This window comes from Rhea pennata, chromosome 13 (genome assembly GCF_028389875.1).
Source record: "Rhea pennata isolate bPtePen1 chromosome 13, bPtePen1.pri, whole genome shotgun sequence".
NCBI classification, from domain to species: domain Eukaryota; kingdom Metazoa; phylum Chordata; class Aves; order Rheiformes; family Rheidae; genus Rhea; species Rhea pennata.
Window position 1 is genome coordinate 2,808,205 of NC_084675.1, and position 26,001 is coordinate 2,834,205.

The 26,001-nt window shown below is 57.4% G+C and overlaps 2 protein-coding genes across 2 annotated transcripts; both read right to left on the bottom strand.

Moving 5' to 3' along the window:
* Window positions 1-489: 489 nt before the first annotated feature.
* On the bottom strand, window positions 490-16,481 carry GOT2 (glutamic-oxaloacetic transaminase 2). The gene is made up of 10 exons (XM_062586497.1): window positions 16,379-16,481; window positions 10,771-10,927; window positions 7,144-7,272; window positions 6,558-6,617; window positions 6,275-6,436; window positions 5,863-5,967; window positions 4,683-4,833; window positions 4,233-4,398; window positions 3,150-3,300; window positions 490-2,690 (listed from the first exon to the last, which is right to left on the bottom strand). The coding sequence occupies exons 1-10, from the start codon at window positions 16,441-16,443 to the stop codon at window positions 2,568-2,570; spliced, it is 1,269 nt and encodes a 422-aa protein (XP_062442481.1). The 5' UTR covers window positions 16,444-16,481; the 3' UTR covers window positions 490-2,567.
* A 2,491-nt stretch (window positions 16,482-18,972) lies between these two features.
* CALB2 (calbindin 2) lies at window positions 18,973-25,523 on the bottom strand. The gene is made up of 11 exons (XM_062586524.1): window positions 25,433-25,523; window positions 22,418-22,494; window positions 22,118-22,207; window positions 21,739-21,819; window positions 21,286-21,342; window positions 21,083-21,160; window positions 20,911-20,966; window positions 20,487-20,526; window positions 20,352-20,405; window positions 19,801-19,872; window positions 18,973-19,313 (listed from the first exon to the last, which is right to left on the bottom strand). Exons 1-11 carry the CDS (start codon window positions 25,521-25,523, stop codon window positions 19,197-19,199), a joined length of 813 nt encoding a protein of 270 aa, XP_062442508.1. The 3' UTR covers window positions 18,973-19,196.
* Between the last annotated feature and the right edge of the window lie 478 nt (window positions 25,524-26,001).

The window sequence follows — 26,001 nt, forward strand, 5'->3', positions numbered from 1 at the left end:
CCGCGCCGCCGCCGCCCGGGGCGCCCTTCCCTCGGCGGCCCGGGGCGCGGCCCCGGCTCCCCCGCCCGGCAGCTCCCCGCGGCGGGAGAGCTACAGCAGCGGAGCCCCCGCCTCTGCCGCAACGCCCGCGGGAAGGAGCGCCCCTACCCCAGCCCTGGCTCCTGCCTCCTTTCTGGTGTCGGCAGCACCCCGGCACCGCCAGGGACCCCGGCACCGCCGTTCGGTTTCCTGCCTCCACGGTGCGGAGCAGCTGCAGGCAGCGGCTCCCCGGCGCAGTGCCGGCCCGGCTGCATCGCCCAAAAGGGCTCGGGAACACGGGCCCCGGCCCCCTCACGCCAGCAGCACCACAAAACGCAGGGACCCTCGGCTGCCAGGAACGGCGGCTTCTGCGCCATCATTGCTGGTTTAGGGCTAAAACCAGCCCCGCATTGCCCAGGCAGCAGCCCAGAGAGAAGAGGCAGCAGCCAAAGACAGTCAGAAAGCAACTGCTCCAGCTCTATTTTTATTGTAACAGGCTGCAGAAAGGCCTAATGATTTACACAGGGTAAAAGGGCTCTCTGAAACCAGGGGAGACAGGGGAAGGCAGGCTCCGGAGCAACGCAGAACCCAGCACCACAGCACAAGAACCCACCATCCTGCAGCACGACGAGGCAGCACCGAGAGCAGCAGCACGGAAAGCAGTTATTGCACAAATCGGAGAGCCGCAGAGGCTGTAGGCGTCGGGCCGTGTAAACAATCATTGCAATTCAAGTGCGAACTGTCTGCTCTGGGGCAGCAGGAGGCTCCAGCCCCCCGAGGTTTGTGCAGAAAGCACGGTGACAGCATATGCTTAGACAGACCCATTCCAGCTCTGAGGGAACAAATTTGCACTGGTAACAAGTGAAAAACAGGGACTGCTCTGCTGAATATCCTGGTACAATTGCAAAGGAGAAAGGTGTCAGTTGGGAGATCAGAGCCACAGGATGGAAAAAGTGTTTCAGCAGCAAAGATACCTCCCTTGGTGTCTGTCTAGGGAACAATCTTTGCTTGCTGCAAAGCAAAACTCCTCTTGCTTCAGTGGCTGGGCAAAGGACAGACACCCTGTGGGTACCTGCACTCTCCCCCAGGGGAAAGAAAAAAAACAAATCCCTCAAACGACAGCTTTGTTCAACAGAGTAGGCTACAATTTTAGCTGCATGACTCTGACTCCCACCTAGAACAGTCTCCATCCACAGGCCTTGGTGCCTTCAGGACACAAGACTGGGTGGGAATTGCACTCTCTCTACGGGGATCCTCGCAAAACAGTTTCACTGGCCATAATGAGATCCCCTGTACTGGCACATCCCTGAGAGGGAATGTTTGGTACAAAGAAAGGACAGGATCCAGCACTGCTATAATGGGAGGAAGGCCGCAGCTCAACACAGCCACGTGTCAGCTTACTTTGGATGAAAGATCGGAGTCCAGGCCTGCCCTGTGAGGGCTTTTTGTCCTCTCAGGTCTCAGCTTCAAACGAGAGAATGTTTTCTGAGTCACTAGCTCTCAGACTTCCCTTGGGATTTTTCCCCCTCCTGCTTTCTAACAGCAACAGAAGTCTGGTTGGACAGAGCAGACAAGAGGAGGACACCATGGCACCCTAGTGGGAGGGTGCGCACGGTGGGCCCTACGTCTTGGCTCGTTGCTTTGGGACACACACACACACACACACACACACACTCTTCCTTGCATGAAGGGCTGATAGGATCAGGATCAGGGCCAAGGATCAGGGCCAAGCTGTTGGGGTTGGTAGAAGAACTGGGAGAGGCAGAGACCAGCAAAGAGCAGTTTTCAGAGTATGTTCTTATTGAGGAGCAAGTAATTGTTTCACCTCAGAGTATGGGAGTGAACCAGGCAGACTTAGAGAAGTGACAGTGGCCTGCCTCATGCACCAACACCACTGTGAATCACACCCAAGAGGAGACTCGCAGCTGGAAAGAGCTAAGCCAAGAATGCAGTGGATTTTAGTAACAAGAAGTCCTCAAAGCCTTTGTGCTGGTTGTCAGACGGCAGCTTCGGTGCTGCCTGGCTCTTGGCTAGTCCAAAGCCCAGCTGCAGAGGGGGGAAGGAGGACGGAGCCTGCAGGCAGCAGGGAGAGGCTGAGGAGGCTGCAGGAGTGTACCTGAGCAGCCCACCCACTCAGCCCACCCAGCTGCCTCTCCAGTGCCACTGCCAGCAAGCGGCAAACAGCCTTATAAAGCCTTCTCATGGAGAAATGAACGTGGGGACGCACTTGTGCTTACACTGGTAGGATGGCAGGATGCTAACCGTTTGCTTCCTCCAATGCAGAGGGGTGCTGGGGCAGATGGAGAACGGATGAACTGTAGGAGGGAATGGTTCTGACGGGAGTAGAAGCCAGCAATGGTGCCCCTGCTCAGCAATGTAGGGTGATTTGACTAGGCCTCTACAACAATTCATCTACAAGATACATTCAGCAGCGGCGTTAAGTGCTGTGGTTGGAAGTATTCTGCTTACTTCCTTCCCCTCCCATTCTTCCATCAGCAGCAAGAGACGGGGGAAGGGAAGGCCAACAGCTCCAGGGCACACCTTTGTCTTTACTTGGTGACTTGATGAATGGCATGAGCCAGGTAGCCCACGTTGCCCGATGTAACTCCCGCCACAGAGATTCGGCCATCCTTCGTCATATAGATGGAGAACTCCTTGGTCAGCCGCTCCACCTGGGACGAAAGAGCACAGTTCAAAGGATAGGCCAAGCTCTACTTTGTTAACAGAGCGCAAATCTACCCAGCTTGTCAGAACCAGAAACGACTGGGCACCAGCAGATGCTGCACCCACACCAACTACCTGCAGAGCCAGCACTGCCTGCTCTTGCTCTTGGGCAACACACAAGCACTTCAGATGTTCAGCCAGGACAGTCACTTCACTTGAGCTGACCCTAAAGGCCACCACACAGTGGCTTTAAGTGATTGCTGCCTTTCACAGATAAGTGGGCTACATTTGCTTTCAAACACTCCAAGTACAGCAGGGAGCAGGGCAGGCTGCACGCTGAAGTGCTGCAGGCTTAGAGGACCATCGTCCTCAGAGGGCAGATTACAGGCTCACTTCAGCACCTGCAGTCAACATCCATCTGAAAAGGATAACAAACACCATGACGAGGCCACAGGAACTGTGTTTACCTGCTCAGGCTTCAGCCCTGTGAAGCAGAACATGCCAATCTGGTCGGTGATGTGCTGCCAGTTGTGGGAAGATCCCTCTTTCTTGAGGTTGGACACCAGCTGAGTTCGCATGCTGATGATCCGGTCAGCCATGCTCTTCACCTCCACCAGCCTGAGAAGCCAAGCCAGGAATCACTCAGAACACAGCTAGGATGTAGTGACAGTGCCCCCTCCCCAACTGTCTGGGAAGCAACCCTCTGCCCCAGGAGGGGCCTCATACTCCCAGAAACATGGGATGTACAACCCAATCACTGCCCACAGGCACATGTTCCACAGCTGTCAGACAAGTACTAACAGAGTCTCACATCTCTCACTTCCAAAAGCTGCAGGAGCGCTGGATGGCTCATGGCAGCACTGTCCAAAACCGCATAGGATAGTATCTGGGGATAGATGGAGAGGACAGGGAGACCTCCCAGAACAGGCAGATATTTCCTGCTCCAAGGCAGTGCAGCTAGGAGACATCTCTGCTGGGCTCCGCATCAGGCACAAGCGTCAGCCTGCCAAAGCAGCACAGCTCCCAGCGAGGCCACAGTACACAGCCAGCCTTTGTTCTGCAAGGCCAGCTGCTTGCAAAGGCTCAACGCCGAGGGGCTGGGAGAGCAGCGCAGGCTCACGCCAGGGAGCAGGCCTGGGGTATGGAGGTTACATTCCTCCGTCTTATTCCCAGGGGGCTTAAGCTTTACTACTTCCTCCACGTGAGACACATTAAGTGGCTACAGTGCCTTAGTCAGTCTTCTGCACTCCATGGACAGGCAGCTCCTGCAGCCTTCAAACCCAGGGGAGCTTTATCCTCTTCTGCGTTCTCTGCCCTGGTTACACAAGAGGAGCCCCCATGTGCTAGACTGGGCTGATGCTAGCTGATGCCAGCACACAAATGCCTCAGCAGGCCCCCATTCCTCCAGGGCAAAGGAGCGGCACGTGCTTCTGACTGCAGCCCTGAAACAGTGAGCTGCCTGTGACAGTGGCTAGCAGAAAGCACAATGCACTGCTGCCACAGAAAGGCTTCACATCTCATTACTGCGAGCATTAGGAATTCCCTCTTACCAGTCTCTCCGCAGGTCAGGGCTGTTCAGGATGAGAGAGGCGATGCGGGCTCCGTTGATGGGGGGGTTGGAGTACATGGGACGGATGAGGATCTTCAGCTGAGACTCGACCCTCTTGGCTTCCTCTGCATCACTGCAGATCACCGTGAAGGCACCCACACGCTCCCCTGAAAAAAATGGTAGTCAGGTCCCAGCTTCTGCCCCTGGATACCAAGGGCTGGAGCAGGATCTGTCCAAATGCCACACAGCCTTATGAGAGCCCTGTTCTCTCAGAGAGTCTCCAACTGCTCCCAGCAGGTTACCTCCTGTGCCTTCCTCAATACTACAGGACGGGCACAAGGAGCAGCTGGGACTGGGAGACTGCCAGGCATCTCTAGAAAGATACCGGCTGATAACTGAAGGCAGAGGATCCACCCAGCATCGTGGGCAAAGCACCACCCGCCCTGCTCACCGTACAGCCCCATGTTCTTGGCGTAGGACTGCGCCAACACGATGTTGATGCCCTGCTCAATGAAGTGCCGCACAGCCCAAGCATCCCGGTTGATGTCCCCGCTGGCAAAGCCCTGGTAGGCCATGTCAAAGTACACGAGGAGGTTCCGTTTCTGCCAGTGAAGAGGGGAGAGAGTGTCATGGGGGCTGAATACCCCTCCAGGCTGTGGGAAGCAGGGCAGCGGGCTGAACAGAGCCATATAAGCCGCAGCCTGCTTGGTTGCAACCGTGCTCCTCCACAAATAGAGTATTCCCTTTCCTTTGCCTCAGGAAAGGCAGTCTAAAAGCCACAGCTACCCACCACACATCAGAACAGTACACAAAGACCCTCTCAACGCATTTATGGCCTATACAGTCCGGTCCAGGAGAGAGAAGTGGATTTAGCAGCAATGACTTATTCCATTTCAGTGTCTCCTGTATTACCAGTTTCCAGGAGTCCAGTTTTTCACCTCCCCCCACCCATTCACTACTTCCCCCTCCTGCAGCCTACCAGGTCCTACCCCACTTCCAGGTAAATGTGCCTAGCTGTATTGGACCAGTCTGACCCAGGCCACCTGGGAATCCTCTGGACAGGTACCAGCTCTCCCAATGGCCTCTGGACCTCTAGAAAACCACACTTCCCTTCAGGCCGGAGACCTGCATCTATCCATTAGCCCCCACAGGCTACTCCAGTTCTCACGAGCTCCCAGGATGTGGCTAAAGCCCAAGCCAAACAAGTCCCACTGGCTACAGTCCTGTGAGGTGGAATGAAGGAAGAGCATGTCCCTAGGTGTTTGCAGCTGAAGCTCGCAAGCAGACACCAAGCACATGAGACCTTCCAGGATTTCTAACGCACCAGCATCAAGAGAATCCACAGCTGCTACAGCTTGCTCTTTCAGCCTTGCTGCCCTCCCTTCCCCATCTCCCTGGGAAGGGGCCAGCAGAGTTCAGACTATTAAGACTCCCAATGGTCAGCTGAAAGCTTGACCTGAAAGGGTAAAATTGGCTGGCTCCTGTCTTTAGTGCAGGAACAAGACACTCATCCTGGCTGCAGGGAGGGAAGAAGCCAGTAGCTCAGCAGCGATCAGATTCCACTTATGAAATCCCAGGGACACAATTTTCCCAGGAACAGCACAGCACCACTGGGACCCTCCACTGCTCACCTTCACCACAGCAGCCAACTCCTTCCATTGCTCTGGTCGAGGATCCACTCCAGTGGGGTTGTGAGCACAGGCATGCAAGAGGATGATGCTCTTCTCTGGAATTTTCTAAGAGAGATGTTACAGAGAATGAATAATTAATGATGTCTGGGCACTCTTCCCAGCTGCTGAGATGAGGCTACTGACCTAAACACATGTGTAGCCATAAAGATGGCTTAGAAGGCCCTGCAATGCCAGAACTCTGGAGGAGCAAGAACACAAGGTGTCTCCTACTTTCATGCATCTGACAAGTTCTGTGGGGTCTCCAGCTTTCATACAATGTCATCAGGCTCCCAATCACATTTGGGCTAAAGCAAAAAAACTTGCACATCTCCCCACACCACCTCTGTGCATCCAGGCCTTAAAGGCAACTCACAGAAATGTCATCCATGGCTCCAGAGAAGTCAAGGCTGCATGTCTTGGGGTCGTAGTAGCGGTAAGACTGAAGCTGTAGGCCAGCATCACGGAAAATAGGTGTATGATTGCCCCAGGATGGCTTGGGCAGATACACATCACGACTAGACTTGAAGAACCGTTGCTGATCAAGAGAAGGAGAACATGTTCCAGGAGATTGAAAAGATTCAAGCAGTTAGAAAAACCTGAAACATCCGCACCTGTCAAGATTTTCCCCTCCTTTCCCCCACTGGCCAGGGACTCACCAAAAAATTGGCTCCAATTCGCAGAGATCCAGTCCCAGAAATACCCTGCACAGTGACATACTGCAAGGGAAGATACAAACAGATGAGTCTGAGCTGACACAGCACAATACAGGAAATGGAACAGTCCCTACATCAGCTTTGGCAGACGCACTCCTCAGTAACAACTCCTTCAAAGAGGGACGTGAGGCTGGAAGGGACCACATGGATCAGTGAGTCCAGTTTGCTGTTCTGTCCTCACTAACCCACAGCTGCCTTGGAAATATACGGGTTCCCTCTTTCCTCCCAAGTCTGACAGGATGAGCACATACATCTGCTTAAACACATCCCGCAGCAGAGCTGCGTTCTGGGGCTGAGTCCACGCTGGCTAATACACTAACAGGGCAGGGAGTTGGGAGCCAGGCGAGGCTGAACCCTTGTGAAAGGCTGGTTTACCACAGCTTTCGGAGGCAGCAATTATTGTCGAACCTATAGCCAGTTTGCAACTCAGAGAGACAAGTGCCCACACCAGCCCTTCCACTCTTCCTGGGCACCTACCTACAGACCGTGCAGCACTGCCCACCCCCACGGTTCCCAGCCCACTCCTTACCCGGCCACTCTTGAAAGCCTCACTGTTTTCACCCAACGCCAGTTCTGCTGATGCCCTGGTGAAATCTGCTAGCCCCGCAATGGGCAAGTACTCCTTGTCCATCTTCATAGATGCTATCTGGGCCTCCGCCTGGAAGACACATTCGATATGAAAGGCATCACCCTTACACAGTTCAATGTCTCTTCTCTTCACATTTGCCGCTCAAAGGCGACAAAGGATCTTGTCTGACAGGAGTTTCTCTTTGGAGAACAGAGCTCATTCAAAGCCAGTAACATTTCTGCAGACACCTCACTCTTACCCTGAGGGCAAGGTTTCCCACCAACTGCCAGAGCCCTCACTAGTTGTTAGCAAAGCACAGCAGAGCTGAGTAACCAGGTGCTAGAGGAGATCGCCCATTAGCAGTTAATGTGGCTGCACAGAGACATGTGCTTCTTTGCCCAAGCTAGAATGGTCCTGCAGGAAGGGGAGACCTGACTGTTCATAGAATCATAAAGGTTGGAAGGAACCTCTGGAGATGATCTAGTCCAACCCTCCTGCTCAAGCAGGGTCTCCTAGAGCATGTTAGACAGGGCTGCATCCAGGCAGGCCTTGAATATCTCCAGAGAAGAAGACTCCACAACATCACTGGGCAACCTGGTCCAGTGCTCTGTCACTCACACAGGGAAGAAATTCCCCCTCACGGTCAGGCGGAACTTCCTGTGGTTCAGTTTGTGCCTGTTGCCACTAGTCCTGTCACATGGGACAACTGAAGAGTTTGTCCCCATCCCCTTGACACCCTGCCTTCAGGTACTTGTACACATTCGTAAGATCCCCCCTCAGTCTTCTCTCCCCAAGGCTAAACAGGCCCAGCTCTTGCAGCTGTTCCTCAGACGACAGATGCTCCAGCCCTCTGATCATCCTCGTAGCCCTGTGCTGGACTCTCTCCAGCAGCTTCAAGTCTCTCTTGTCCTGGGGAGCCCAGAACCGGACACAGTACTCGAGATGAGGCCTCACCAGGGCTGAGGAGAGGGGCAGGATCACCTCCCTCCACCTGCTGGCAACCCTCTTCCTAATGCACCCCAGGAGACCATTGGCCTTCTTGGCCACAAGGGCACATTGCTGCCTCATGGTAAAGCTGTCATCCACCAGCACTCCCAGGTCCTTCCCTGCAGAGCTGCATTCCAAGCAACTCAGACCCCAGCTTGTACTGGTGCCTAGGGCTATTCCTCCCTAGGTGCAGGACTCTGCACTTGCCCTTGCTCAACCTCAGCAGGGTCCTCTCTGCCCAGCTCTCCAGCCTGGCCAGGTCTCTCTGGATGGCAGCACAGCCCTCAGGTGTGTCAGTCACTGCTCCCAGCTTGGGATCTTCAGCAAACTTGCTGAGGAGGCGCTCTGTCCCCTCATCCAGGTCCTTGATGAAGAAGCTGAACAGGATGGGACCCACCACTGACCCCTGGGGGACACCACTAGCCACAGGCCTCCAACTAGACTCCACGCCACTAAGCACAACCCTCTGAGCTCTGCCTTTCAGCCAGTTCTCAAGTCACCTCACTGTCCACTCGTCTAACCCACACTTCCTGAGCTCATCTAGGAGCATGTTACGGGAGACAGTGTGGAAAGCCTTGCTCAAGTCAAGGGACACAACATCCACTGCTCTCCCCTCATCTACCCAGCCAGTCACTCCATCAGAGAAGGCTATCAGATGGCTTAACCAGGATTTCCCCTTGGTGAATCCATGCTGAATACTCCTGATCACCCACTCTTCTTCCATATGCTCATATGCTTGGAGATGACATCCACAATGAGCTGTTCCATCCCCTTTCCAGGGATGGAGGTGAGGCTGACCGGCCTCTAGTTGCCTGGGTCCTCCTTCTTGCCCTTTTGGAAGGCTGCAGTGACATTGGCTTTCTTCCAGTCCTCAGGCACCTCTCCAGTTCTCCATGATCTTTCAAAGATGATGGAGAGCAGCCTGGCAACAACATCTGCCAGCTCCCTCAGCACCCGTGGGTGCATCCCATCAGGGCCCATGGATTTGTGGACGTCAGGTTTGCCCAGAAGATTTCTAATCCTATCCTCTGCAACCAAAGAAAAGGCTTCCTTTGGCCAGACTTTCTCCCTTACATTCAGGATCTGGGATTCTTGAGGGCTGCCCTTAGCAGTGAAAACTGAAGCAAAGAAGGCATTCAGTAATTCTGCCTTCTTTGTATCCCTTGTCACCAGGGCCTCTGCACCCACACACAGATCTCCAGCTCCTCCTGTTCGTTCTCCATGCTGCGCACATTGGTGTACAGGCATTTCAGAGAGGCAGTCATGCCTGCAGGTTTACCAGGAAGGATGTAGGGGGGTCTCCCGTAGCCATAACCCACACGCACATCCCCAGCTGCATGCACCCATTGGAGGCCCCCCAATCCAAGCTGTGTTTTGTTGACTACCCTGTGTCTCTGTTACCGAACAGCAGAGATTAGCTCAATACAGGGAGACATAGCGTAAAGCGATGTCGGGTAACAGGCTCTTCACAGGCCCTTGATATACTGGGAACGACAAAGTAGGTAAAGCATATTAAATACCCAGAAAACTCAGCCAATCGTGAAGATGAGCCAGCTTTCAGGCAGGCTGCTTATCTCCTAAACATGACTCCCCCCAGTCTTGCTAATCTCAGTCCTAGCCCACTTTAACACTAAGTTGGCTTCAACTCACCTCTTCTTTCAAATAGACCTAGCATTAAAAACCAACCCAAGTCTTTATCTAACACAGGCAGCAAGAACAGTGGACAACAAGCCATACTATGGAAAAATACAGTGATGGAGACACATCTTAGAGTGCTCTGGGAACCTTATTCTTGCTCCTAGAGGAGCTGAACAGAGGCTGGCAGCATCCAGATGCCAGCAGGAAGCTATTTTTGCAACACCATACAGGTTCCTGGTTCTGACCTGGCTGTAGTATGCTCTGACAGAGTGAGGACAAAGGACAGTTAGCAGAGCAACTGCTTTATATTTCACACTGACAAAAAAACACGGACAAGATATTCTCCCTATACTAAGGAGACCAGCCAGTCACCATACATGTCAGCTTCCAGCTATTTAACAGCTTATTTCTATTCTTACAGCTCCGAAAGGCTCCAGGCAAAGTTACCCCACCTTCTCTATAATCCCCTCAGGCGCAGTATCCACATCCAGCTCCCCTTGCTGGAGTTTCAGACTGGCTTACAGAGAAACTGGTAACAAAGGCTCAGCAGAATTTCTAATCCAAGAAGATTAAGAGGACAGTGTCAGCTCTTTCCTTCCAATGGGTGCTCGCCCAAGAAACATCAGGCTATTCACAGGAAACATCTTTAAGCTCAGAGGACAGCTGAACTGGAGAGCTCATGGAAGGCAGCAACAAATTAGACTTACCTGGATGGGAACAAAACACACTTTCCCTGTTCTTTCGCTTCCTACTGGAACAGTAAGCTGCACTGTCTCTCTGTAGCATTAGCACTGCTAATGGAGATATCCAGCAACACTGTTGTGCTCTACTAGAGACGAAGTATGTTGTAAGGACCAACAGGCACCTGTTGCCTAGTGATTGCATGTGGGGGCCTTCCCACTCCCTGTTCCTCCCCAGGGTGCCTGGTACCCGGATCTGATTCTGCCGCAGCAGCAGGCTCACCTTACGAACGCAGTTCAGGACGTACGGCTTCCCGTTGTCATCTCGGTACGCTCCCACGCCCAGGTTCATCTTCTTGGAATTGGTGTCGCGCTTGAAAGCTTCTGTCACCCCCAGGATAGGGTCGGGGGGACCCATCTCCACGTGAGACCACCATGAGCTAAAGGGAGAAACAAGCTAAGGATTAGGGGCAGAAACTGAGCTCCTTACAGGGCTGGTCTGGCAGCCTACACCATTCACAACACCCTGCCTAAGGGCTCAGCAGTGGCAGGCTCCCCAACACCCCAAGTGAGGTGCTGTTTCCCAAAGTGAACAGCCCACAGTTTCCCCCTGCTCCACTCAAGCCACATCTAAATCTGCAATAATTCCAAGTGAGCATGTTCCCAAGTTAATCCAGCAGCACATCAGCAGCAGAGTTTGACAAGGTGGGTGGGTTTACATGATAAATAAGCACACCCCTCTCTGCCCCATGGCAGAAGGTAAGCCACGCAAAGCAGGAGGGGACTTCTGAAAGAAGCCACCAAAGGTTTCCCAGGACATGCCAAATTTGAGGAGACCTGGATGGTGTCCTTCCCCCGGGGATCGCTGAAGATTATGGATTGTTTATGGAAATGGGCACAGAGATTTGAAAACAAACACGCGCTGTGGCCCTCTCTGAACAGAATTATGTAAGCACTGGTGCATGACCTCAAAATTTGTTGGGGACCCGCCAGCTGCCCAAACAGAGCATCCCAGCACCCAGAACCGCACAGGGCTGGTGTGGGACTACTGTGTAACCAACCTGTCCTCCCAGGCAGCGTCACTCCAACTGGACACTACAAACACACTTCGCTATTAAGTGGCACCCTTTGTGTGTGCACCAACAGGACATACATAGCTAGAGAGGACATGTCAACAGAAATTTTGCCTTTTAATCATTTATTGTGTTTAACCATTTAACCTTTAATTGGGGAAGGTACAAGCATTGCTAAAACAATTATCTGGGGGGAAACACCTCCCTTATGCTCCCCTTACCTGGCACTGCATTTCAGACTGCAAAATGGGCAGAGCCCCAGTCCAATGCAGCTGAAAATAACTGGCTTCCTCCTAAATCATTAATGGGTAGAAATGACCCCGTTTTCCTTGCGTGCTGACACCACAAAGGCCCCAGGAAAGAGAAGTCTTAAATTCTTACACTCTGATCACCTGCTACTTCTGCAGGACAGACTCATTCCCGCAGGTTAGCTCTTGCTAGGGCAACTTGTCCAGATCCAGCCAATTGTGTGAAACATGAACACTGAACCTCTTCCAAACTCCTGGAAAGGCTCCCGAGCATGAAAACTAATCTGCTTTTTCAGGCAGGTTGGTTGATCTAACCAAGGTATTTCCCTTCCCTGTCCCACAAACTTTGACTCCCTTGAGAGCTAAATGCTGTTTTCCCAGAACATGCACAGACCCTCTCTTCCTCGTGTGACAAGCTCTGACTGGAAGGTCCTTTTCCTTGCAGTTAAGCACAAAGCCTCCCTGCGCCAGCAGGATCTTTGCCCAGGTCAGTGCTCTTCACTCCCTAGCAGCCGCTCTATAAACCACCTGCCTCCACCCCGCTGGCAAAACTGCCATCCTGAAGACAGAGGGGCTCACTTAATGTCAAGGACAGACCAGTCCATGCTATAAAAAGAAATCCTGTTATTCTCTCTTTGGCCACAGTCTCTACCTAGTCCCACACTCAGCTCCTGCAGGCTGTAGATACTGCGAGAGGTTTGGTGGTTTTTAACCTGTCTTACAGGGGCAGGCCCCGCTCTGTGGTGGGACACAGCACGTAGCACAAGACAGATCTGGGTCATCTCCCCTCAGAAGGGATTGAGTCTTGAGAACTAAAGGAGAAACAAAGAACGAGATTGCTTTTGTAGCTAACATCATCACAAATCAGCTTTATAGAGAGAGTTCTTTGGCCTGGGTCACGTGAAGATATCAGCCTTTAGTTACACGGGAATGGTATCCTAGGACTGGATTCTGCCCCATGCAACGCAGGAGGCCTCGAACCTCCCCCGACGAGTCAGACCTCCTGTTGAACGCTGTGCGCACTGCGTTGCACCACGACAGACAAAAGGTTAAGGAAGTAGAAGGTTCTAGTGCTCCTGGGATCATCAGGACTCAAAGTCACTTTCCTCTGCCAATCAGGCCCTGTTTCGGGTCTGTTTAGACCCACTTTAGTTACTACATATACCTGCCTTGCATGTATGTACATGTAGATTACCTCTCATCTGAGCCTCAGACACCATTTGCCCTGTTCCAATTTAATTGCTCTCCTCATCATTACAGTATTCCTACGAAAAAGGCAGCGAACAGGCAGGCACCCCTCAGGCAACCTGAAAATGGAAGCCACGTTTAGCATTTTCTAGACCACTAACCGGTAATTAAGATTTGTTAAATACAGGATCAGCTCAGAAAGGAGGATGAGTCAGTTATGCCACATACACGTACCCTCTGGAGGGACACGGGCTGCAGCAAGCAGCGAGGGAGAAGCTCGGAGAGCTGAGCCAACCCAAGCAGGACGTGTGGAAAGCCACCAAGGGGGCCTGTCCAGGCAAAAATCTGCAGTGGGTTTAGGAAGCAGGCAATACTGCTTTAAGCATGCCTCTCCCATCACCTTCCTGGCAATGGAGGAGGCAGGGGGAGAAGAAATGCACTTTGCACAAGAGCACACCTCTCTGCTGGTCTAAGATTATTTTGGTACCAAGGGCTGCAGTAATCTGGTCATCTCTTTTAAAAGTTGCTGCTTCTGAAATAGTGACAGTACCACCTTTCTGCTGTGCTTTTCACCAAGCTGCTTACAGTCTTTTAGGTATTTAGGTCCCAATCTCACACACTTTAGCAGGTCACTGGGTTCTAATGTGCTACCGCTGCAACTAACGCTGATCCTGCAGCATTTGCCTAAGCTCCAGCACTCCTGAGAGTTAAGTGCTTTCATTCTGAGCCACTGTTTCTATCAGCTTAAGACAGCAAAGGGTAGGTTTATGGCCATTTCTCCTGTTCTTAGCCCAAGGGTTTTGGGGTGAAGGTTAAAAAAAAAAAATACTCCTCTGCTTTCTCCAGGGAGTTGAGCTGGCAAGAAGATGAGAAAACACTTCAGACCGAGTTGTCCGAACAAATCGGGACACTCAGAGAGATCATCCATTCAAAGCTTTCTGCAAGGGGTTTGGGACACAAGCCATCTAATAGCAATCCAAAGTTCCACATTCTAACATACAGCTACTCCTGTGCTGTCATAAGCACCCTATTTTTTAAGGTAGTGTCTCTGCACTGCACCATGTTTTATTTCAAGCAATTAAAAGAGTGCTGGTGCTGAATAAAGGTCAAAGTTATAAACTGCATGTCCTCTCTGCCTACATTCCAGGGCTGGACATATTTCAGTGCACAGACCTAAATAAAAACAAGTTTAAGCTGTGGTTGAACTACTTGAGAAGTATCAAATGTAAGCCACAGACAGTATTTTCTTTGCCTTCTGGACTTGAACGTAGGTGGCCTGTGGCTGTATTTAGATGCTGAGCAGACCTGTTGTTCAACTAGTCCCCCCCAACAGCCAGCTTGTAAAAAGGTGCTCAGACAATTGATGCAGCTGAAAAACAAGTTTTTCCCAAATTATTTTTCAGCCAGGTTGGTTTTCTGAGCCAGTTCAGTGCACAGCTGCATGCATGATGTGACAGACAGGACAGAAAGGGTAGGAATGCGCACCAGGAACTGTGTAAGACAGCAGCATCCTTAGGAAACGCACGTGGCACTTGCGGCCCGAGCTGCAGAGACCCTAAGAGCACGCTTATGGAATCAGGCCAGGCTCACACAGCATGTTTTCCTCCAGGCAGCCAAGCATTTACGAGCCCATTGAAATTTTCCCATTGTTAAAGATCCCTCACATGTTCCCTGAGGTACAGCCCTATAAGATACTTTATTTCAAAATCTCTGCCAAAGCCAGCCCCTATAGTAGTTCTGCAAGTTGGAGCAAAGCAGATCAGGCCAAAGGCGACTCCGTCTGTGATCTCAAAGCTAAAGCAAATATTTATTCAGGAGCAATGCTGATAGGCTGCTCTCGATGCCACAGCCCTCTCAAGCCTGAAAAATTAATTGCCCTTGTCAGCTTTGGTCAGCGTCCCACCAGGAAAGCATTTAAAATCATAGTCTCGTGATACATCAGAAGAGCAGACTGAGGGTTATCACTTTAATTTGTATTTGTGTGTTGAAAGATCCATTTTAATCATTTCATAACTCTTTACCTTTGTCCTGATTTTGGAGAGACCATTTTCAGCGCAGAGAAATCGTAATAGCTCTGAACATCATGTTAAGGTACTAGAGACAAGGACACAGACAATTGCTGATCACTGCTTGGCATCTCCTCTCACCTGAGGAGAAGACACTCTTCAAACATACTGCTTAGCAACAACCGACCTTGGCAGAAAGGCCCTCTATGCACAAAAGGGATGGTCTGCAGCTATGTGACCGCTATTCAATTCCATAGTTTGCAGTCTGCTATAGAGTGAACTTGAGAAGAGCAAAGCTATTGCCAGCAGGCTTACATACCTTTTACAGGTCCCCTATGGAAAAGGGACAGGGCCCAGGGGTCCAAGGGCAGAAAAGACAGCGTCTAGACATCTACTCCTCTATTCTCTAGTAAGAGCCAGAATGCTGCCTCAGAAGCAGCATGGAGCAGGAGTATTCAGCTCATAAGGCTGGCAGGGGCCATGTGGGACAAAACAGGGTTCACCACTACCTAATAAGCCTGTACCTGCTGCAACATGGGGGGGGGGAAGAGTGAAAGAAAGAAAAAAAAATGCTCTGCAGCACTGACAACGAAGTGCTCTCTAAAGCCACCCAGAGTCAGCAAGGGCCAGGAGTCAAAGGGCTCTGGAAAGCCGCAGGGCCCTGCCAAGGCCCCGGCACACTCCGCAGCGCAGCAGCTGAGCGCTGGTCCCGACGGAGCCCCCGCCGGCGCCCCAGGGCTCTCGGATCGCCCGTCCTCCGCGGACGGAGGCAGCGGGCTCTTCCAAGGGCTCCAGCTGCGCGTCGGCTCCTTACCCCCATCTCCCTGCTGGCCTCAGGGCTGGCGGTGCCCAAGAGAGACCCGCGGAACCCCCCTCCCCTCCCGCGCACACCTCAACACGTGGCAGCGGCACAGCGCTACACCCGAGGCGGCAGCGCGCCGCGCCGCGCAGCCCCCCGCCCGCAGCGCCGCGCCGCCCCCCCCCGCGCAGCGCGCGCCCTCTAAGGCGGCCCCTCAAGGGCAGGCGGGCGGCCCCGGGCCCCGGCCGCAGCCAATCAGAGCGGGAGGCCGCGGCGCGCGCCCCCCGACTCGCCTGGATCACCCAGCCAATCCGCGCGCCCGCCTCCTGCAACCCCCTTCCCCCCCCACGTTCGGACGTCACCGGCTTCGCCGGCGCCTACAGGATGCGCGGAGGGACACGCTTTGTCCCCGCGAACAGCGCCCCCCCCCGCCCCGTCCCCTTGCCTGGCCCGGCCCGCTCCCCGGCCTGACCCAGTCGGGCACCGGCGCCGCACCGCGTGCGAGCCCCTCCGCCCCGCTCCCGGGGCCAGCGCGCCCCAGCGGGCACGGCCGCCCCCCAGCGCCGCCGGCCCTCACCTGGCCCGGGCGGAGGCGGCGAGGCGCGGCGCAGCGAGGAGCCGGCGGGACTGCAGCAGAGCCATGGCGGCGGCGGGAGAGCAGCGTGTGTGTGTGTGTGGGGGGGGGGGGGCGGCTACCGGCCTGGCGCGCGGCCCCGCCCCGCGCATGCGCCGCCGCGCCGCCGCCGCGCCCCCTGGCGGCCGGGCGGCCTCGCTGCAGCGGCGCCGCCCGCCCCGTCGGGGCCGCGCTGGGCCGGCCGCGCTGGGCCGTACTGGGCCGGCCGGGCCGCGCTGGGGGCTTCCCCGGGCGGAGCAGAGCGCTGCGGTGGGCCGGAGCCCAGCTGGCCTCAGCAGCCCTTGCCTGCCTGCAGCTTTCCCCCACTCCCCACCCCGCGAGGGCTGCGGGGCTGGCGAGGCCGCGGCGCTGAAGCCGAGGGTAACTGCCCCCGCGGGGGCTGTGCTCGGCGCCGCGCTGGGACAGCCGGGCACCCCGGGCCGCGCAGCCAGGCGCGCAGCCCGCTGAACTGGGACGCTCCCAGTGCGCTCCGCCCCTGTCTGGGAAGCTGCACCGGAGGGTGGCACTGCTACTCCACCGGTACTCCCACGCCAGGACTGGTTTTCCAGGAGAGGGATGCAACCCCTGGTGCTTTGGAGGCGTCTGGGAGGGATAACTGGGAGTTCCTGGGAAATGTGCATGGGGGAGCCGAGGAGGGGCGGGAGGGATGCGCGCCAGCCCCTTCGGGGGCAGCCCAAGCGTGCCAGGTGGGCGGGAGGCTTTAGCCAGCACCAGGAGGGGGAGGAAAAAAAGCCCCTTACGGGCACTTGTCTGGGACCACAAGCACAAACATGGCCAAAGAAAGCCTCCTCCAAAGCCACGTCTTCTGAGCCACGCGGCAGCTCCGGCTCTGCAGCGTCACACAGCCGAGGGGCGTAGAGGCCGGGGGTCTGTCCAGGGCTGCAGGCGTGAGCCGGAGGAGCGCGGCTGGCCCAGACACGGGGACGGAGCCTGTGGGGGCGAGGGACTCGTCCCACTGTAGCGCGAGTCTCCATACCAAGGTTTTTGCAGCGTAGCTGGACTGCTTGCTGCCCTGGGGATGATCATGCGGGGCACGTGTGTGTGCCAGTGTCCCCAGCAGCTGGCCCTTGTGCCCTTACACTTCAGTGCCTTCACTGTCTCAGTGACACCGAGATACACTTGGGGGCAATGCCCTGCCAGCCCGGAGCACGGGAACAACAGCACGGCTATTTTGCAGCAGGAGATACCATGCCTCTGTGCTGGTCTCAAGGGCGGTGGAGAGACAAGGGACCATAAGACATCTCTGCTGGCCAAATGTCCTACTGGTAGCACACCCCAAACCTGGTTTCATACAGCTCGAGGGCCTGGTGGAGGAGGTTTTCTGTGTGTGAGTGTGGTCTGAGGGGCTGAGTAAAGCTATTCCTGCAGGACAGGTGTTTGTAACTTCTCCTTTCACCCTCCCTTACCCCAAGATGAGTTTTCTAGGCCCGGTTCGGCCACGGTCTGGCTGTGGTATCTCTCCTTTCACTGCTGTCCCTCTGCAGCAGGCTCAGGCATTAGCAGGAGCTGGGCAGGTTAAGGCAATGATTTATTAACTTTTCTTTCCCTAGGCTAAATGTGCCAAGGAGTCATTTTTTACCTCTGTCCACACCAGAGTCTTTATTCAGGATTGATTTGGGCACATTTGGGATGACGAGCTTAGTGCTAATGAGCAAAGTTTCACCAGGGCTGTCTCCGCCCTCCCACCACTGCCTAGGTTTCTGATCTACTCCTGGCAAGATTTTTTTTCTCCCTCTCACCATCTATAACAGCTTAATTAGTCTCAGCAGAGCTCGGTGGCTTTCTGAAAAGCTGAGAAAGCCAGCAGATGTCTCCATCAGATTCACTTCTGATCATGTCTCTCTCTGCTGCTATCCGAGAGCTCCCCATCCATCAGCTGCACCACCAGCAGGCAGCACCTGCTAAGCCAAAGGCTTTAAGCCTCTCCATGCTGCCTTCGGGGCACTTTGGGAAGACAAAAGAGGAACACAGCTTACAGGAAGGTAAAGGAGGTACTCTTATTTATCATTAGGGAAGCATCACCTGTATCCCATCCTGCTACAGCTATATGCTATATTGGTTTAATAGCTTAAACCACAGGACAGACATACAAAACAGAGCAGAGCGCTCTGGGCCATCCACCCACCCGGTGGACACCAGTGGCTGCTGGCCAAGAGCACTAGCAGAGAGAGGGCCCAGGGGTCCCCTCAGCACCCTGGCGAAGGGCTTGGCCATGCACGTGCCTGGCCGGAGGAGGCGAAATGCCCAGGCACAGCATAGAGTCTGGTAGCAGTATTTGAGTTTATTTGTAAACTGGTCTTTGGTAAACAATAAGAACACAAAAGAGACCAAACGAATGAGAAGACACCCCCCCCAAAAAAAAAAAAGGAACAAAAAATCCAAAAAACCCAACCAGCTCGACGGGAAAAATAAAAGTTCACTCCAGATTTTAACAGGAAAACAAACTACGGCAAAGGCGGGAGAGGAGGAAACCCAAGAAGAGCTGCACTAGCGCCCTATGCAACGCGTAACAGTGAGGACGGGGCCGCGGGCGACGAGGCCATGCAGCGCGCCCCCTCCCATGGCGGGCAGGGGCTGGGCCCCGGGCAGAAGCAGGTGGGCAAACGCCAGCGGAGGGCACAGTGAGGCGGGCACAGAGCTCCCGGCCGGCGCCGCGGCGGCGATTGCTCCCTTCTTTGTGCTCTCTTTCGGCGCAGTGATGGGGGGCAACGGGCAGGGGGGAGGAAATCCAGAATGAGGAAGAGAGGGAGCACAGGGGACCCTACATGGGGGGCTCGTTGCAGAGCACAATTTCAAGCTCCTTGCGGTAGAGTTTGCCCCCGTCGGAGAGGTTCATGATGCTCTTTCTGTAGTTGGTGAGTTGGTGGATGTTCATCTCCTGCAAGGATTGGGGCCGTGGGGGCTGCATCAGTGACAGGCTGTGCACCCACATTTCCCCATGCACTTCCTTGGTGCTAGAGCCCCAGCACCCTGGGTGTCCCCTTGGGGTGCTGCAGCCTCTCCTCTGCTGCAGCACGGCCTCCTTGCTCCCTCCGAGACCTGGAGAAGGGCCTGGGAAGTGGGAGCTCCTGCCTGGCACTCCAGGAGCCCAGGTGAGGTTTCAGCCACCTCCGCAAAGCCCAAACATGGTCTGTGGGAGCTCTGGCTGCAAGCACTGGGCTACAGGACTAGCTTTTATCCTGAACCGAGGGCAACTTGGACACACAGGGTGGAAGATACCCCTGTGGGTGCGCTGGTCTGCACGGGGGCAGAGCTCTGCTGCAAGCTGTGCTGAGCTGCGAAGGAGAGGCAGCGTGGAAGGAGAGGCAGCGTGGGGAGTCAGAGGGACGTGTGGGCTCCCTCCCACCTGGCCATTCCCCACTTACTTTCTTGTTCTTTTCATACAGGTCTTTCAAAAGTGCGTCCAGCTCGTTCTCATCAATGAAGCCGCTCCCATCCTGGCCAGTGATGGAGGGACATGAGCCCAGGGAAGGACACATGCCCGGTGAGCCCACCCCCAGGAAGAGCATCCAGATCCCCACATGAGAGTGGAGAATTGATCCAAAGACTTTTGCTGAACTATTTTTGCCTGGAGCAGTTTCTCAGGCCCCAAGTTACTCCCAACCCCGTGGAGGGGATGGGAAAACATCTAGAAGAGACTGAAAAGCAGGAGACCCTCAGCAGAGCCTCCCCAAAACATCATCTACATCCCAGTGAAGTGGGATGTGGGAGACACCATCTCTTCCAGGCCTGTGGGTCTGTCGGAGGCAGCCTGCTCCCAGCACGCTGGCAGCGGGGCTGGTGGCTGCCCAGAGCCAGAGTCGGTTGCCTGCATCCAGCCTTCCCCTTGCCACCAAGCCAGCACCGAGGGCCCTCTCCCTGCCATCTGCTCCACCAGGTTAAATCCCCTTGTCTTCCTTTCCCACTGCTCACGCACCTTATCGTAAAATGCAAAGATAGCATTGAATTCCTCCGACGACAACTTCATTCCCTGGCAAGAGAAACAGATGTAAGGGAGGGGAAAGAGGCACACTGCAAACAGGGAATAGGATTATTTATTTTTTTTTTTTACCTGAAACTTAAGGAGGAAGTTTTCTTGCACAGGCAAAAGTCTGAAAAAACAAGACCAGAGGATGAGTAGGAAGCAGCCAGGTGACACTGAGCAAGTGGTGACACTGAGCCCCGACAGACGGGAGAGCGCGGCGGACTGGGCACGCGAACGCCACGCTGCTGCCTGAGCCACGCGAAAGGGCGCACCGAAGAGGAAAAGCTGCTTTCCTCCGGCAGCCGAAGCGAAAGCAAACCCTTAACAGATACGGATGCCTTGAGGTTTTCTCCTCCCCACCGCTTGCTCCTTTTGCTCCCCGAATCCCGGCAGCAGCGCTGATCTGGGGGTGCAGAGGGGCAGCCCAGTTCACGGTCCCGCAGCCCTTTTCTCGGGAGGAGGCGGCATCCGAGGAGACACCCGCACCCCGGGCGGCTGCGGAGGGTCTTACCGGGACATCTCCGAGAGGCCCAGCTTCCCGTCTCCGTTCATGTCGAACATCCGCAGCTGTGGGGACGCGAGCGGCGGCCGGTCACCGAGCGGCTCTTCCCTCCCTCCCGCGGCGAGGTGGGCGAAGGCAAGAGACCCCGGGGCTCGCCATCCCCGTCCCCCCCCAAACTTACGATGGTCTGCGTGTACTCCTGCAGCTTGGGTTCGTCGTAGGGCCTGTTGGCCTTCTTCAGCAGGTCTGACAGGAAGCCCTGGGCAGAGAGCGCCGCGTTGGCCGCCGCGCCGTCCCCGTCCCCCCACCCACTCCCTCCCCGTGAGCACCCCGCGCGGCCCCGGGGCGCAGCCCGGCCCACGCCGCCGCCGCCTCGCGGCCCACCTTGAGCTCGTTGGCTTCGATGTAGCCGCTGCGGTCCGTGTCGTACCTCCGCCAGGCCTGCGAGGGAGGCACCGCGAGCGTTCGGCCGGCCGCCCGAGCCCGCCGCTTTCGTTCGCCCCGGCGCGCGCCGCCGCAAGAGCTCCCGCGTTACCGGCCCCCGCTGCCGCTACCGGGGCGCCGCTCTGACACCCGCCTGCGTCCCCCGATTCGACGGGGACCGGCGGCCGCCCCGCAAGCGGCTCTCCTCCTCCCGCCTCGGCCTCCGGCGCGGGCTCCGCTTTGCGAGCGCGGCTGCAAAGCCGCCCCGACGCCGAATTCGAGCCTGAGATTTGGGGGAGACCGGGGGCGGCTCGTTTGCCCCCGGCCGAGCCGGTCGCTGGGACAGCAGGGACCGAAACGGGCTCGAGAAGCTGCGGCTGGAAACGGCGCGAGGGCCGCGCCGGCCCCGCTCACCTCCATGAACTCCGAGCTGGAGCCGACGTGCTGGCGGAAGCACAGCAGGAAGTTCTCCTCCGTGGGCAGGATCTGGGCCAGCTGCGGGGCACGGCGAGCGTCAGCGGGGCACGGCGAGCGTCAGCGGGGCGAGGCCCCGGGTCCCCCCAACGCTCCCTGCTCACCCTCCCAGCCACGCGCCCGAACTTCTCCCCCTCTCCCGTACGGAGATTTCCGCTCGTCCGCGGTACCCCCGAAGAAGCGACGGCCCCCTCCGAGCTTCGCCCGGGCGCCTCCTCCCACCCTCCGCGGCCGCCTCGGCTGCCGGCAGCGCCCAAGGTGCCACGCCGGTCCCTCTCGGCCCCCGCCGGGCAGGGGAAGCTGCTCCGCCCTGACTCACCTCCGCCATCTCGATTTTGCCGTCCGCGTTTTTGTCGTACTTGTGCATGAACTCCTTCATCTTCTCGCCAAAGTTGTCGTTCTTGGAGTCCTGCCGGCAAAGAGCGGGGACGGGAGTCAGTTCCTCCCCTCTCCGCGGGCGCCCCGGGAAATCGGAGCCACCCAGCCTGATACAGCCCCCGTATTTTTAATTCAAACCTGTTCCCCCCTGACCTGGCGGCACGCGAGTCCCTTCCCGGCCCGGGGTGGGGGGCCCTGCAGCCATGGATAACCAGGGAGCAAAAGCAGGGGAGAGCCTTACCACGCCAGCCCCCTTCCTTGCGCTTTCCAGCTCCTGGAAGAAGTTTTCCAGCTCTTTGCCTTCGATGTAGCCGTTTCCTGGGGAGGAATAAGAAACCCGAGGTGTTGGCGAGCGAGGCCAGAGGGATGCTCCGGGGTGGGGGGGACGCGGCGGGCTCCTCGGCGGCATCCAGGTGCCGAAGGAGCGGGGCCCAGCTGCCGTCTGCCACATAGGATATACCTAATGGCCTTCACCACCTATATATTTATATGTCAAGATGTGGCTCCTATGGCAACGCGCCTTCTCTTCGCCTTAATGAAGCTGCCACAATTAGTTTCCTTCCAGCCCCGCTTCGTCACGGCACTTTTGCCCGTAATTGCTCTTCCAAAGGCTCCTGTGCTCAGGGCGCTTTTCTGTGCTCCGGAGGGTTAGCGGGAGGAAGGTTCATCAAAGATTTAACGAAGCGCTCCCTCGGCAGCAGCTGTCGGTGCCTTCAAGCCCTGGGGGGCAGGGGGGGGGACCGGAGCGGCAGCCGCACCGCGTGGCCCGGCCGGGGCCAGGCACCACGGCGTCCCTCGGGGTGCTGGCAGGAGCCTCCACGCAGCCGCCGCGGCATGGGATGGCGGCGCCTTCTCCCTATGCTTTGCTTTCCACCAAGCTCCTTGGTCCCTCAGAGGGGACAGCGCTGGCACCTCCTTCCCGGCTGCCTCGGGAGCGAGTCCCGAGCACCGAGGTGGGAAGGCGCTTTTCCTCTCGGACACAGCCCCACCGCAACGTGGTGCACGCTTTTGCATCTGAGGGACAGCAGAAACCAGCTGGTGTTGCCCTCTCCGTTCCCTCCTCTGCTACCCTCTGTCCACCCATCCGTGGAGCTGCCCTGGCTGCCTGGAAAGTCAGGACTTCATCGCCTCATCCTCCTCCTGGAGGAAAGCCCTCTCTGCTGCCCAGCAGCTCAGCAGGTCGCCAGGGCCGCTGTCTCCCCAGATCCCCGCGTGCCACTTGCTCTCCAGAGAGCCCTAGGAGGAGCTCACACGAGCCCCGTGCAAATGGAGCCATCTCACATCCCACCTCTGCTTCCAAGCCCGGAAAAGGAGCTGGAGCACCCAGAAATGGTGCCCTTAGTGAGGACGGGGATGGCTGAGGCCGTGAAGCCAGGCCGGGGAGAGGCAGGTCGCAGCCGCCGGGGACGGGACGAGAGAGCAGATCTCCACGCCCATGGTGGATGGAGTGGGAAGAGCCGCTCTGGCCATGCTGAGGAGATGTCTCCCCGGCACAGAGGGTTTTGAGAACAGGCAGAAGCATGGAGCAGTTTGGGCTCGGACCCTGAGGGGAACGGCACCCTCCCCCTGCCTCGGGGCTGCCGAGCAAGCAGGGGTCTGGCCTGACAGCATGTTTTGGAGGTGACGGAGCACATCCAAGAGCATGGCGCAACACACTGCAAAAGACAGCGCGTCCCCCGCCTGGGACGTCTCCTTTCCTGCAGCGGGCACAGCCAACCGTGCGCGGCAGCTCGCCAAGGATGGCGGCAGCGCTCAGGCTCCCCCACCGATGTTCCCGCTGCCCCAGCGGAGCCTGCACGCGAGTGTCCCTGCACCTGGAGCAGGGCAACGTAGAGGGGAACCGTTAAAGGGCAGCTGTCACCGCACGAGCATGGCCAGACCCCCCCGTTCTGCCAAGATGCTCCAGCAGGGAGGAAGTCACTAGCCCCAGCAGGGACAAGGACAGCACGGCCTGTTCCATGGGTGCCACAGGAACCCGGACGCCCAGCCAGGAGGACTGCACAGCACCCAAGAGGCTGACCACTGGCTCCAGCAGCCGGAGCCGCTGCATGACGCAGCTCCCAGGAGGGCTCGTTCCCTTCGCCGCTGCCCGCCCGGCCTCTGCGAGAGCCCCAGCCCCTTCCCATGCCGAGCAGCTCCAAAGGGATGGGAAGCACCAGGATGAGCAAGAGCTTTCCAAGGGCTGGTTCCCCCAGGGAGCCCTGGCTGAGCTGGCTTCACAGCACCAGAGAAATTTCACCAAAAAAACTTTCTGCCAAAGTGATTTTTTTTGGTGTGATTTTTGTCCCCCTTTTGTCAGCAAGATGTGAACAGAGCTGTTCTCCCAGCTCCAGCAGGGACCCTTGGCTGGGACAGGCACAGTCCAGCTGAAGAGCCCAGGCTAGTCCTTGCTAAGCAGCCTCTTTCGAAGTGTGGGGATTGATCCTGATCTTGGTTCTGGGGTCTGTCCAGAGCCAGCTCAGAGAGCACCCACCGCACAGCACCCTTGCCTACCCTGGACGCAGCTGCGGAGCGGCAGCCAGCGTGCCCAGGCAGCTCCGCGCCATCTGCGCACGGTGGAGGAGAGGTCCCCGTTGGGGACGTGGCTGCCGCGTCCCCACGGCACAGAGCTCTCCATCCAGCCGGGCTCGGGAGCCGTGGCAGAGCCCGTTCCCCGTCCTGCTCTGGGCGAGGGACACCTCATCCATCACCCCCTGCCTTCGGGGAGTGGGATGACCCCAGGTCCCAGTCTGCACCCACACTGTCCCCCAGGCCTGCAGACAACCTGGGCACAAGCCAAGGGCCCCCGCCGAGGTGGCGGATGGAGCCGAGCGGAGGTTGCAGCCCCGCTGCCGTGAGCCCCGCAGAGGGCCCACAGCCCAGGCTCCCCCAGTGGGATAGCAGGGATGCTCCCCTTGGCAAACTGGGCACAAACTGGGCTGGCAGCCCCAGCCGACAGGGATCCCATTTTGCCTTGAGCCAGGGCGCCCGGGAAGGGCAGCCCCCTCTGCAGCCCGCTCTCACCCACCACCCGCAGCACAGCTCGGGGCTGCTGCCGGCTCTGGGAGACCCCCAGCCCCGGGGGAGGGGGGTGAGGGGAGACCCGCGGCGTGTCCGGGCTCGGCAGCCCCCGGGTGTGCTGGGAGCCGGTCCCGGGGCCCCGTTATCCCCCCCCCGGGCGCGGGGCTCCCTCCCGGTGGGGCTGCGGTCCCGGGGTGCCAGCCGCGCTCCGGGGCTCTCGGCATCGCCCCGCGCGGCCCCGAGGGCGGGCACTGACCGTCGGCGTCGAAGTGTTTCCAGACGTCGAGGAACTGCGAGGCGGTGAGCTCGGCCAGGTGGAGGTGCGGGGCTGGCTGCTGGCCGGCCATGCTCCCGCTCCCGGTGCCGCCACCGACGCCGCTCCCGGTGCCGCCGCCGCCGCCGTCCGCGCCCGCCGCCGCCGCCGCCTTTTATAGCCGCCGCCGGCGGCGCCGCCCGCCGCCGCCAGGGGGCGCCGCGGCCCCGGGACACCGGCCTGGCGCTGTCACCCGCCGCGGCGCGTCGCCTCCCCCCCCGCCCCGGCCCGTCGCCTTCTCCCCCCCCCCCCGCATCGCTCCGTCCCTTCCCCGTGCCACGGCATCCCTGCCCGTGCCGCCCGGCCCTGCCCGTGTCACCCGTGTCACCCTGCCCTTGTCCTGCCCCCCCTCACCCGGCCCTGTGCTCCCTGTCACTGCCTCCCTGCCCTGCGTCACCCATCCTTGCCAGCGTCACCCCTCTCTGCTGTGTCACCCACCCCTGCGGAAACAACCCTAGGCACCCCGCGGTGTCCCCGGCGCCGGCTCCGGTGCGGGGCTGGACGCTGGGGCT

What these genes read in the sequence shown, in the direction of transcription:
- GOT2 (XM_062586497.1), bottom strand. Translation starts at nt 16,443, where the DNA reads ATGGCTCTGCTGCAGTCCCGCCGGCTCCTCGCTGCGCCGCGCCTCGCC. An exon ending in TCCTGAACTGCGTTCGTAAG is followed by an intron (nt 7,273 to 10,770) that starts GTGAGCCTGCTG and finishes TGTGTCTTCCAG; the next exon opens with GCGGAGGCCCAGATAGCATC. An exon ending in CAAGAACATGGGGCTGTACG is followed by an intron (nt 4,399 to 4,682) that starts GTGAGCAGGGCG and finishes CATTTTTTTCAG; the next exon opens with GGGAGCGTGTGGGTGCCTTC.
- CALB2 (XM_062586524.1), bottom strand. Translation starts at nt 25,523, where the DNA reads ATGGCCGGCCAGCAGCCAGCCCCGCACCTCCACCTGGCCGAGCTCACC. An exon ending in ACTTCCTCCTTAAGTTTCAG is followed by an intron (nt 20,406 to 20,486) that starts GTAAAAAAAAAA and finishes TTCTCTTGCCAG; the next exon opens with GGAATGAAGTTGTCGTCGGA. An exon ending in TCTTTGCATTTTACGATAAG is followed by an intron (nt 19,873 to 20,351) that starts GTGCGTGAGCAG and finishes ATCACTGGCCAG; the next exon opens with GATGGGAGCGGCTTCATTGA.